The 12,873-nt window shown below is 45.7% G+C and overlaps 1 protein-coding gene across 1 annotated transcript in view; it reads right to left on the bottom strand.

Moving 5' to 3' along the window:
* LOC144756224 (complement C4-like) overlaps positions 1–12,873 on the bottom strand; it is a 1,111,910-nt gene that overhangs the window by 575,521 nt on the left and 523,516 nt on the right. Inside the window, exon 18 of the mRNA XM_078645841.1 lies at positions 7,415–7,526. Within this exon, the coding sequence (XP_078501967.1) occupies positions 7,415–7,526 (112 nt within the window). The remainder of the gene's footprint in view (positions 1–7,414; positions 7,527–12,873) is intronic.

The raw sequence follows: 12,873 nt of genomic DNA, 5'->3' as shown, positions 1-12,873 counted from the left end.
AATTAAAATATATAAGGCAAAGTGTGTTTCTGCGGCTCTATATAGGAGTGGGGTATGGGGGTTTGCCGACCTCACCCCCATACAGACAGTTGAAAACTCTTTTTAAAATACATTTTAGCCGTTCCAAGTGGTACCACAGGGTGTATTTGCCACGCTGAATTAGGCCTCCCGTTTATCTCTGATTTAATCAGGCTAGAGCCTGTGCTATTGTGGCACAGGCTATGAACGAAAGATGAAACTAAACTGAACAGAGATATCCTTTTAGACATTATGAAATTGGAAGGAGTAATGAGGATTCTCTGGCTGAGATATGTTCATGACTTCTTTAAGGATTTGGGCCATTTACAGTATTTTTTAAATCCTCCTTCTATTAAGAAAGTAACCAGAAAGGATCTGAGGAAAGTGTGCCTAATGCTGCTGGATACCCTGAGAATGACATCTGAGATCTCAAAGCCCACTGTCCTGCATAATCAACTGATTTTAACAACTTTTAATATTTAACCTTACTTATCTTTTGTGCCCGGTGCTTATGACAGGTTCTTACTAACTCACTTTAGGCTGGGGATCTTTCATAGATTAGTTACTTTTCCCGTTATGAATGATTGGACACATGATCTCCGGCCCTGTCCTTGTGATGATATTTCCCCCCAAACTACGATTCATGTTATTTTATTTTGTAAATTCTTTTCCATTAAAAGGCGGCTGTTTTTGGTCCCTATTCTAAATCAATCTGGATTACGCCAATGTCGCCCTGCGCTACTGTCATTAAAATTATTGGATAATGAAAATGAAGTTCTAAGAATCATAGCGTTTCTGAAAAAAGTGTTTCGTCTCAGGAAACTGGTTACTTGAATGTTTTTTCTTGCATAGTAATGATGGTTATATTTTTCAAGATTGTGATATTATAATATTTAATGTGACCACATGTAATGTTTCTTTATTATGAACCTTTATATGAAATTGCTTATGTATTTTATAATTGTGCGCTTTTATGATTGCTATTTAACAATCGAATAAAGCTTTTCTTGAACTTGACATGCAGCTTAAAGTGAAGGAAAAAGTTGTGAATGACTGCTGAAAAAAAGATAAGGTACAGGTTGAAGAGGTGTGAGTCTGCAGTTGTAAAATACCCCATAAGGGAGGTCAGTGTTTGAGAACCTGAAGGACTGAATTTTCACCTGATCAGAGTATCTGTTCAAGAAGTAGGCAAACCAGCGCCAGGCTGTACCACTGACACCAAAGAATACTCTCAGATTCTCTGAGGGAACTTGAATGCTAGAGTCAGGCTCTAGTTATGGTCAAGAATCTCAGGCAGGACTAAGGAGAGAAATTACACAGGTATGTGCGTGTGAGTGGTACAAAGTGAATGCAGTGTGTGGGAATTCGCACTTGGGAGTTGAGAGGTTTTTAACACACACTCTCTAAAGTAATGCGCTATTTCCTGCAAATGACTGTGAAAAAATGTTTATCAGAGAAATCAGCAGGCTATTTATGGAACCTCCTAGACACGGATATTTATGAAACGTTGTGGACATCAGTCTAGAATCAATTGTGTGCGATCACACACATTTCATAACTTCATTGTTTAGCAAGTTGTGAAGGAAATTACATGAAGAAGAAAAATATTTTTTGTCAAATGACAATTCGGAGGAGTTAAAAGTGGTGGAATAAAACCAACAAATAAATATTTGGAAATCAGTTTGGGCATCCCGTCTGCACTCTATTTTCCTTAGTTGCAACTAAGAGAGTAGCTGGAATTCGTACCTAATTGATGTGCCACAGCCCTGGCAGAGGTGAGACTTTTCCGCATTTCTGATATCCAGTGTTTCCTTGCCTCACCGTGGCTTTCATTTCAGTATTTTGTGCAGTAACACATTGAACTATGATCAAGGTAACGGGAAGCTCGCTAAATTCCTGAAGCGTTAAAGACGTTTCTGGATTCACCTATGAATTGCAGGTCAAGTGAAGATGTAGAAAACCAATGATTCATGAGCGGAGCTGCTTCTTTTTTCTGTGTTTGGATTCACTTAAAACAAGCATTTACAATGCAACGGTTTCGCCTTTGGAAATGTTTGAGCTATTGGCATTGTAAATGAAAAAAATTGTATTTATGTGTTGGTTTTGAAAACAGATAAATAAATGGCATTGTCCTTTACATTGCCAATAGCTCTAACTTTTCCAAAGGCGAAACCGTTGCATTGTAAATGCTTGTTAAGAATTGTTGCTATTAATAAGATCAGGTTGGTGTATCTAATAAGGTTTGCATGATTTCCACCTGTACCTCCATTCCTCGCACTGACAAAGACTTGGAATAGTGATCGTATTGAAATTCCATTCACATGCTACAAAATAAGAAATATTGATGAACTACTGGTGTCCGATACGCTAGTGTTTTCATACAATTGATTGATCTGCCTCATCCTTAACCACAGACCGGTTTTCCTAAAAAAGCAGAGAATGAATAATCAGAAAGAATACCCAGATCGGCTATTTACACGCTTTGACTTGGAAGGCAACAAAAGAAGGTAATCCCTCCTCTACCCCAAAGCGGTTAGATGAGGATAAGAAACAGTTACATTCGCAAGTGCTACACAAGTGAAAATATTGGTTATTAAAGATGCTAGAGAAAAAATATTTGAGAAGGACCAGCTTTCTCAATCAGAGATCAATCTGTTGAATCAACAAGTAATGCAATTAAACTAGAATTATGTAAGTAAGCATGTATTATTGACCTTGTTGATCAAAATATGGGTACTGCGATTGATGATTAGTTTTCCAGAAAACCCATACGTCTGACGTGTGACTAAGCATAACAATATCATCCCACAGATAAGATTTTTTTAATCTCCACATTCTCCACAGCAATCTAGAGAGAAAACATGTTTTAACAAAACAAAGGTGTACTACGTTGACAGTTATATGGCAATAGCCCAACTGACCCCATCTAACAACCCTGAACTTGACACAATGAGCATCGTTTTATCTTGCTAATATAGATTTACGAGACAAACGGTCCTTCTTTTCTAGGGATATAGAGTGACAGCGCTCCCTTAACATACTCTGTCGTCTCTCAGTTATTTTAAGCACACTGTATTCATTTTATGTGAGAATCGTATGACTTAACACAAATTGTAAAGAACCTCTCATTCATATCTCCAATGAAGACATTTATCCACCTAACAAATGAATAACATTAGTTGTTAGAATTCGGGGATTATCGAAATACAGGTGGACGGGCGATACTCTCCGTTGTTTTGGTCCCGTAGACGCAAATAAGCCGACCAAGGGCCGTTCTGATATCGAGTCAAAACATGCCAGTAGCCGAGGTACCCACCAGGGCTCCTTTTCGAATTAATATCTTGCAGGGACCGGAGTGGCTGGGTCGTCCCATTTAATACCATGCAAACAAACCAGCTGCGACTGTAACACTGAGATCATTGTCATAATTAACAGGCACTAAATGCGACAGGCAGCCAGAGTTGCGAGAACGGAGCCCCCTGACTACACAATAGAGTCAACGGGGACAGTGTTTACCTCTCTCCAGCCGAGCAGGTTCGCACAGCGCCGCCATCTTCACCAGTAGCCGTAGAGATGAACTGTCAGGAAATGACGCGCTCAACGAGACAGGGAGGAGGCGCCGCAACTAAAGAAGGACTTAAAGGCCCCCACTATCCCACAGCTAAAGCGCCACTGTGTGTTTTCTCTTGCCAGACCGCACCAGACAGCCTTGTGGGAAGGGTGGTTGCTGGCGTTGGCGGGGGGGGCGGGAGAGGACACGGACGGCGGGAGGGGGCGGGAGAGGACACGGACGGCGGGAGGGGGCGGGAGAGGACACGAACGGCGGGAGGGGGGCGGGAGAGGACACGAACAGCGGGAGGGGGGCGGGAGAGGACACGAACGGCGGGAGGGGGGCGGGAGAGGACACGGACGGCGGGAAACGTGCACAGGACAGCGAGGGGGGGCGGAAAGGCACACGGAGGGGGCGGGAATGGACATCGCATCTGAAATCACTTTCAGTGAAAGGGGAGGGAACGGGAAACAACGTAACTCCGCCCAGGGAAAAAATCTCAGGAACGCCACCGAATCTGGTCCGGCCTTGACGGACAGATCCGGCACTCAATGGCTAGCCTCCATTTATGGAGCTAGCCAATGAGAGCCGGGGGACGTTCCAGAACTCCTTATTGTCGACATAGGATTTCACCTGCGCTGAAAAGCTGCGCAGAGCGCAGCCTTCGGCAGGCGAAACCCAAACAAGCATTGGCAAAGACATTAGGTCTGCCATTTTACTTTTTAAAGTTCTTCTGCATTGACCAGTGATTTTAGTGTGTGTATATGTGCCTGAAAAAACGAGTTAATGAGTGGATGAATGGATGGGTGAGTGAGGGCACGTATGGAATAATGTGCTGACTCATTTACGAGCGTTATATGTCCAGGCATTCATTGTAGTAATGTCTTAAGTAAAGGAATACATTTGTGAGTGTACATTAAATAATGTTGAGTACACAAATTAACTGTACAGGGTGAATAAATATTGCACCGAACAATCTAGTACAGGAAGGAAAAAGTGAATTTATATGAATCTAAGTGTGAAGCAGGTAATGAATGAGTGAGCATACAGAAGTGGATGTGTGCACCCACTAGTGAATGCTGCACTGGGTTCAGTAATGAATGCTTCGGTGTGCAGCAGTGAAGGAGGGAATACCAATAAGAATGCATAAATGTGCAGAACTAAATGAGTTCAGCAGTGAGCACGTGATTAGAGCAATGAATGCACAAGTGTCCAGGAGTGAATGAATGGAATAGCGAATGACTGGGGAAATAAGACAATGAATGTAGGCTTGAAGATGTGAATGTAGAGAAGTGAATGACCACTACAACAAATGACTAAGCAGAGGAATACATGAATGAATAAGCAAGTATTCATAAGTGAACGAGTGAGTGAATGACTAAACAGAGGGTGCATGCAACAGTAGTGGGGACTTAAGCAATGAGTGCTGACAGCCAAATGTAGTGGAGTGGATGTGAATACAAGTTTGTAAAAGTGATCCTTCTGACTGGCTGTTGCCAGAAATATAAAAGTAGATGGAACAAATCAACAAATAAATAAATTGGAAATGTGAATCCCAAGGTACAGAGCAGATCTCGGAGAATAAAAGGGAAGAGAGTTCGCTGCATTTAAGAACATAAGGGACTAATGATCATACAGGTTGAACAATTTTTGGGGCTTCGGGCATGACATTTTCTGGGCACTGTTCAGGACAATTATGAATTTATTATCCACTTTTAGCTAATTACAGCCCTCATGATGACAAGCAAAATTGAAATACACGAAACTGTGTCACACAAAGCACAGCCAAATAATATGAAAAAAATCTTGGACACGTGATGATAAAGTTATTTTCTTATTTGTGCTTCACTCTAGATTTGTTGTCTTCTAGCAATAATAATTCATATGGAATTCCGTGCCTAACAAACCACGTTCACCCCATTAAAGGAAAGACATGGAAAAATGACTTTGATGATATTTTGTGGACAGATATATTGTATTAAAATACAAATTATGGATATACGACTTGAAAAGGTAGCTTTAATTTAACTTTTCCGTAACCACAAATATACCCCCTTCACAGTTGTCATCCATGCTGCAACAGTGAGAATCAAAGCAGGTGAAATCTGAATCTTCTCTTTAATTCCCTTCCCCTTCCTTGTCCCTCCTCTCCTCATTCTATGTACACTTCTCTTGTTAGACAGTGACTTCCTGATTGATTGAGTAAAAGTAATGAGAGGAAGCAAAAGAAGAACAAAGAGGTAAAAAGAGCAGTACAGTGAGAGAGGTGAAAAATAAAGAGCACGGAAATAAAGAGAGAGCTGAGTTAAAGACAGAGCTGAGGTGAAGAGACAAGTGAGAACAGAGATATGTAAGGTAAAGTGGAAAGAGTGAAGTAGCCACAAGGAAAGATACAGAGAGAAAGGGTGAAGAAGAGGCTGGTAGGAAAAAAAATGCTACACAGATAAGGTATTAAAGTGAGGCAGAGAGAGCTAAATAAGGAGAAGTAGGGTGAGATAGAGAGAGAGAGGGTAAAGAGTGGGACAAGTTATATATAGGGGATGGAAGAAGCAGAAGTAGATATCTGTAATAGAGAGAATGGAATGAAAGGTGTGGTAAAGAAGGAAAGGTTAAGTAGAGAGGCAATTGAGGAAGACAGAAGTGCTATCATAAAGAAGGAAATAGAGGGGGAAGTAGACAAAGAGGTGGAGTCTGAAAATAAGGTAGGAAGAGGTATACAGGGAGGGAGGAAGAGAGAAGAGATGTAAAGAGGGCGGAGTGAAATAGAGGTGGATACAGAGAGTGATAGGAGAAATATATATTTAGAGAAGGAAATAATAGAGGAAAATTGGTGGAAGTAGAATAAGAGAGGTAATGACAAAGGTAGTGTGAAAAGAGTTTCAAAGGAAGGGCAGCTGGAGGTGAATATATAAGGGAGTAAACTGTTAGGTTTGGTAACAAGATAGAGAAAGTGGTTGGGTAAAGATGAAGTAGTGAAAGAGATGTGAAATAGAGAGAGACTTGAGCTAGGGAGCGAGGTGACGTAGAGAGTGGAGAGCTAAAGTGTAGAGTACTGAGAGTAATGAGAGGGGTGAGGAACAGGTCAAGAGAGGTGTTTTATTGACAGATTAGAGACAATGAGATGAAAAAGATGAAATATTGTTGCTTTTTATAGAAGTTGCAGATCTTAGCACCTGAAGAATTCCTCTTTCCACTAAAGCGTAGCCCCAAAGCATGATTCTGATTGTTTTCCACATTGCTCTACTGAATCTTCACAGCTATTTAAGAAACACAAAAGTGTGTGGACTATTGAACCACGCTGCAGAGATCATTGGTTTACCTATTGAACGGTGTGGAGGAGAATATGGTGGCTCAGAGATGCAAGTGGTGGTGCGATGATGTGGGGGAACAAAGAAGTATGAATAGGAATGTTAATTCAAATACACATACAAACAAAGACACATACACACACACACACACACACACACTTTCAATGGTGCCCCTTCCCTTGTATGGATACATTAGTTCCAGAATGATCACTTTTTTTTTACAGTAGACAAAGATAAGTTACTAGAAGGTGATGAGTAAGTATACAAGGCACACCAACTACACACCAAGTAGGTCATTGATCATGGCCACCAACCAGTTTGGAAAGGAGACGGTGTTGTCAAAGATGATGGGCGAGGACCTCTAAATGCAAACTTTGAGCGAGTGGGGGTGTTGTTTTTGGGCAATAAGGCCATAGTTTGAATGTGTTGTCATTGACGACATTGCTGTTGACTAGTCACCATACATTTGCACAATGGTGGAGATCTTTGAAGTGGAATGTAAAAGGTTAAAATGGCCACACTTAGCAATCAGTCTTACGTGTGTTTTTTGTTCACATTCACTGTCTTCCACAGCCAGCTCTCAGGGAAGTTTGTTCTTGCTTCGATTGAGTCTTCGTCATAAAACTCTTCCTCTTCATCATCCGAAAGAGCTGCAACAACAGAGGAATATTGGACTGGATGAGCTCATACACACTAATCTTCGAAGAGATGGAGCATGTGTGGGGTGAACGGGATATAGTACATGCATCTCCCGACCCTTCCACAGCATCACATCAGCACTGGTAATTTTGTAGATAACTTGTTAACCCCTCGATATCCGAGGTGCTTGTGTAATCCTGTGCTAGATTTTCTCTCTGTAGAAACCTTCTATAAAGATGAAAAAGGCACTTCCCTTCACATTTGTGCCTCATGCCCATGTGCTTCTTATGTCATGAGGGAGTACTGTGTCCACCTTTGTATGATGTATACATACATTAAAAGGGCAGAAAGAGTGTTAAGTGAGATGCTACAGTCCAACAGGGGGCAAAGACCACCAGAGAGAAACTGTCAACATGGGGAGTACAGAAGTGGGGTACCGACAGGCTAAGGGATGCTCCGCAGTACGGATAATTCTCAAACCTAGGGAACAATGACAAGCCAATGCCATTTCCATACTTAAGGAGGTTCCCCCATTTAGGCTCTCATTAACAAGGTGACATCATTTGAAGTGGGGATACCAAAGTACTGGAACCTCAGATTACGGCCTGTATCCACCACCAAATTCCAATGAATACAACGTTTCGCTGTGTACTGATGAAAGACTGCAAGGATCTGCATGACTCCCAGGTCCTTTCCCATGCACTTGTTCCCGCTTCTGGGGATGAGTCTGCTGATACTTTCTCCTCAATCTGAGCACCTCGAAAGTGTCTGGTCAGGCTTCAACCCATTGCTGCAGGGGGATGGGCTCTGCTGCTGCACACAGCACATTAAAACAAAAAAACATAACAAATGCCAGTACTGAGTACTACTCAAAAATACCCTATTTCAACCAAGACCTATGAACAAAACATAAAAGTCCGCGTTTTTTATTTATTATGTCATTCGTTGTTTTATTTGTCAACTTCCTATCACAATGATTTACAAAATATTACTTTATACATATGTAAACAAAAATGAATACAGACAACCGAAAAGTAAGACTATATACAAAAAACTTTTTTTTATACAAAACACAGGGCACCAACAAAACATTCAATGCAACCCTTCATACATACCTCATACAAATTTGGCCATACACTCATATCAAACACTCATCTCATCCAAACAGACACACACCAGAGCGAATGGTAAATAATTTTGTATATCCACAGCTCTGGTGGAGAACAATCCTGATCCCAAAAGTCCAACGACAAAACATCAGTATTTTTTAATGAAATGTAGAACTGATTCAAGGTCATCAACTTCTCTACATGTCCTGTCCAAGTGACTCTAGTTATAAAACAATGAAGCTAAGCAGTTTGTTTGACAAGGGAACCAAAACTAGGGAACAGGGGGTCGACGCGTTTCAAACCCAACAGTGCGTCGGGTTCTCATCAGGACCATACCAAATCTAAAAAAATAAAAAACAAACAACATCGCACACAGCACATTCAGCATTTAATGGGGCTGGTGTCTCCAGGCCTGGAATTATCGGGTCTGGAGTTTGTGGACACCATCGTTCCAGACCTGGAGACATTCAGAAAATTGGGCAGGCAGAATGCCATAGAAAGTTATCGTTTGGGTTGAATTCCTGTAAATCATATTGAGTGCCTCAGTAGAGATCAAAGAATTTCTCGTTTAGAGAAAATACAGTATGCAGTGAACAGGAAGTCCATGATTTTACTTTCCCAATATTTAGAACTTTATCAGAGTTTTTGGGAAATATCACCGGTCACTATTGCAAAAATCCTGTTGAAGGCACCAAAGATATTTTAAGCAATTAGCATGAGGTGCTCAGTGATGGCTGCACACTTCCAATACTCTCCAGAAAAGGTTGAAATATTCCAGAGAACTAAAAAATGTGCAGCAGCCAGAAATGTAATCGGTTTGAAGAGCATTACTGGCAATTTAGCATAATGGGTTAAATTATCTGTGATCGGGGGCGTGGCCAACACCATGGCGAGTTAAGACGTGCCGCGCCGGAGCTCCCTGCGAGCTGCTCCAAACCCGACATTCCGACTACCCAAAAAGCCACCAAATCAGCCGTGCAGGAAACAGGACGAGGCGGGACCCAGCAGAGGCAAGCACCAAGCGGTGTAGTGGCGTGAAACACCCGATCCACTCACCTTTTTGGCACGGATCGGCGCGGCCGGCCGGAGGCAATATGGCGGCCGCGACGCCCGAACATCGCCGGTAAAGCTGAGCACCCGACCTCTAGATCCGGCGGTGGGCTCCCGCAGCAGCAATCGGAGAGTGCCGCCCTGACAGCGGCAAACGGTGAGACCGGGACATCCTCAAGTCGCGGCACCGCAGGCCCCAGTGAATGATCGCTCCCTACCCAAGATGGCGGAAGGGGCGTCTGCGATGTGAGAAAGAGAGCTGCGGGAACATCGAGCCACCAGTCTGGGGGCCCAAGCGGTGAGCGGAGGAGAGATATAGGGTGGCGGTGGTGACGGCCGCACCAGGAGGAGGGTCGGCGAGGGGACCCCGGGGGCTACGCAGTGGGCCTGAGATTGAAGCTACAACTTCACAAAGATGGCGGCCAAAGCCGCGAGCTGAGGGAGGGGACGTCCCGGTCCCGTCATCGGATCCTGCGAAGACCCCGACGCCCTGAGGCCAGGAGTCTGACCAGGCCAGACGGTCTTGCCCCCCTAGGGCCGCGGAAAACGGCAGAAGACACCGGACAGGGAGAGTCACACAACGGCCGCCGACTGCCCGGCCGCGGTCCCTGTCTGCACCCTAGTTCGCATCGGAGACAGACTCGGCGGGCCCTCCCTGCTTCCCCCGGCTCCCCGGGACATCGGGGGGTCGCTACAGGTGGTGCCGAGACCCGAAACGCCAGTCACAGCCCTAAAGGGAGAAAGCTGGAGGAGGGTGGACGAGGGGTTTTTCCGGGCACTCCCCACCAAGTATCCGCACACCACGGGGGGAGAGTAGGAGCCGACAGTGACTCGTGCGGAGCGGGTTGGGAAGCTCCTCGACCCCTGAAACACCGGGTGTGCTATAGAGACGACGACTGGCCCGTCAGGCGGCGGCCAGTGCCCAGGTGCCAAGGTGAAGCATTGCTGGTCCCACGTGCGTACACCAACTGCCTTGTACATCATGGGGAAGAAAGACCCCCTACAAAAAGCGCCTAAACAAGGACCCATGGACAATTTTGCCGCCCGAGGCAGGTGGCGGAATCCCCCCCGGCTGCATCAGGTGTGCGCTCGGACACCGATCTTCTGATGGGGACCATACAGGCTTCCCGAGCCGATATCCAGGAATCCCGAGCGGCCTTGGAGGTCAAGATAGGCAAAGTGGGCTCCGAAGTGACGCTGCTGAGACAGGACTTCCGAAATCTATCCGACAGGGTGACCTCTGCGGAGGCTCGTATGGGCGAGGCCGAGGATTCGATTACTACTCTGAGAAAGGACATGGCTGAGCTACAGGCATCACATCGTCACCTCCTATGGAAGGTTGATGACGCGGAAAACAGAGCGAGACGCAACAACCTACGCTTTGTCGGATTTAGGGAAGGGATTGAAAAGACGGATATGGTGTCCTTCCTTCACTCCTGGCTGTTGGAAACCTTCCCGGCGGTACAGTTTTCGCCATACTTCATTATCGAGAGAGCACACAGGGCCCTCCTGGCAAAGCCACCGGAAGGAGCGAGACCGAGACCGGTCATTGCGCGCTTCCTTAATTTCGCAGACAGGGACCTGATCCTGCGGGAAGCGAGGAAAATGGGGGCGATCCGCCTAGAGAATGCGCACATCATGGTTTTTCCGAACTATAGTCAGGAGGTGCAAAAGCAACGCCGCTCTTTTGACGCTGTGAAGGCGAAACTTAGAGACTTGAAGATCTCCTACATGCTACTCTTCCCAGCAAAACTTAAGGTGTTCTACAAGGAACAATCGCTCTTCTTTGCCCATCCAGAGGATGCCTGGCAGTGGTTGGAGGAACGCCCGATACTCAACAGCAGGGAGGCCGTCGGACGGGACGTGAGGGATAGGTCTTTGCGAAATGTACCTCAGTGGGAATTGCCGAAGACCCGGAGGATGAACTCTAGGAGAGCGAAGAGACAAAACTCGGCGACACCTTATCGAAATTGCGGTTCGGGAGGAACACGGAAGGGGCGATCGGCCTCCCCGAGAACAGGGACAGAGACGGGCTCGAGATTCGCATGTCTGCGGACCAATGCTTGCTCAGAAGGATATGAGGACGAAGAACTTGAGAGCCGCACCTCTGGCGGGGAGGAGAGGGAGGAAGAGGGTCAATCTGTTCACCCACTAGTGGATGCGATCAGAGTGTTGGAGCAAGACGGGTCGGTGCAGCACAGCGCGCCCGAATCAGAGACCCAGGACTCTAGATCATGAACAGTTACGGCTTGGGACATTGAATGTGCAGCTCGATGATGGGAAGCACGCAAGTTGACTCGCCCCTTTTGTTATATACTTTCATTGTTTGTATAAGTTGTTATTGTTGATCACTCTCCGGGCCCGGTAGTGGAAGGGGGGTACTAGGAGAGGTTTAAAGGAAGGGATGTGTGGGTGGGCGACAGGCCTTCTCCTACGGACAGTTCTGTCTTGTGATGGGATGGGACTGGATAGGGAGGGAGGTGGGGCGGGGGGGGAAAGGGGATCTTTACGTTTGTTCGGGCTGGGGACTGGGAGGGGGGAGTTGGGGGGCAGGGGCAGCAGTCGAGAAGCAGCAGTTACACACCTTGAGGCCTTACACCGCATTTCCAAGACGGAATGCAGCCCCAGTGACCTATCACATCCATGAATGGCTAGTACACTAACGACACCGCGAACGGACAATAGGGGAGTTAGTATCCTGACGTGGAACGTTAACGGACTGGGCTCCAAAGTCAAGAGAGGGCTTGTGAACTCCTACCTTAAAAGAGTAGATCCAGATAGTACCCTACTCCAGGAAACACATCTTAAGGGCACACACTGCACCTTCATAGCCAGGGGTAGATTCAGAGTTTTGGCACATGTGGGATACACGACCGACTCCAGGGAGATGTGGAAAATTAGTGCGTTTTGGTGAACATTATCTGCGCCATCTTGCCTCTTCCCCTGATGCCACACTTTTGTCGTGCGCGCCCGCCATTTTAAGATGCCCCGATCAGAACCAACCCTTTTGCATGCCGCTGGCCCCTGACATAGCCCTTTGCCTTCGCTAAGCCTGCCCGCTGACCACCCCCTGCTTGCACCTGCCTTGAGTCATAAACCCCTCTTCGGCGCTGCTCTGCCCCCGGCCCTCATCCTGTTCCCAGCGCGACACCTCCCTGCTTTCCTTTCATGATCTCCGGCCCTTAGATGCAAACCCCCC

The sequence above is a fragment of the Lissotriton helveticus genome, chromosome 5_1, assembly GCF_964261635.1.
Source record: "Lissotriton helveticus chromosome 5_1, aLisHel1.1, whole genome shotgun sequence".
Classification (NCBI taxonomy): domain Eukaryota; kingdom Metazoa; phylum Chordata; class Amphibia; order Caudata; family Salamandridae; genus Lissotriton; species Lissotriton helveticus.
Note: the sequence above shows the minus strand (reverse complement) of the source record. Positions and strands in the feature narration are given on the sequence as shown.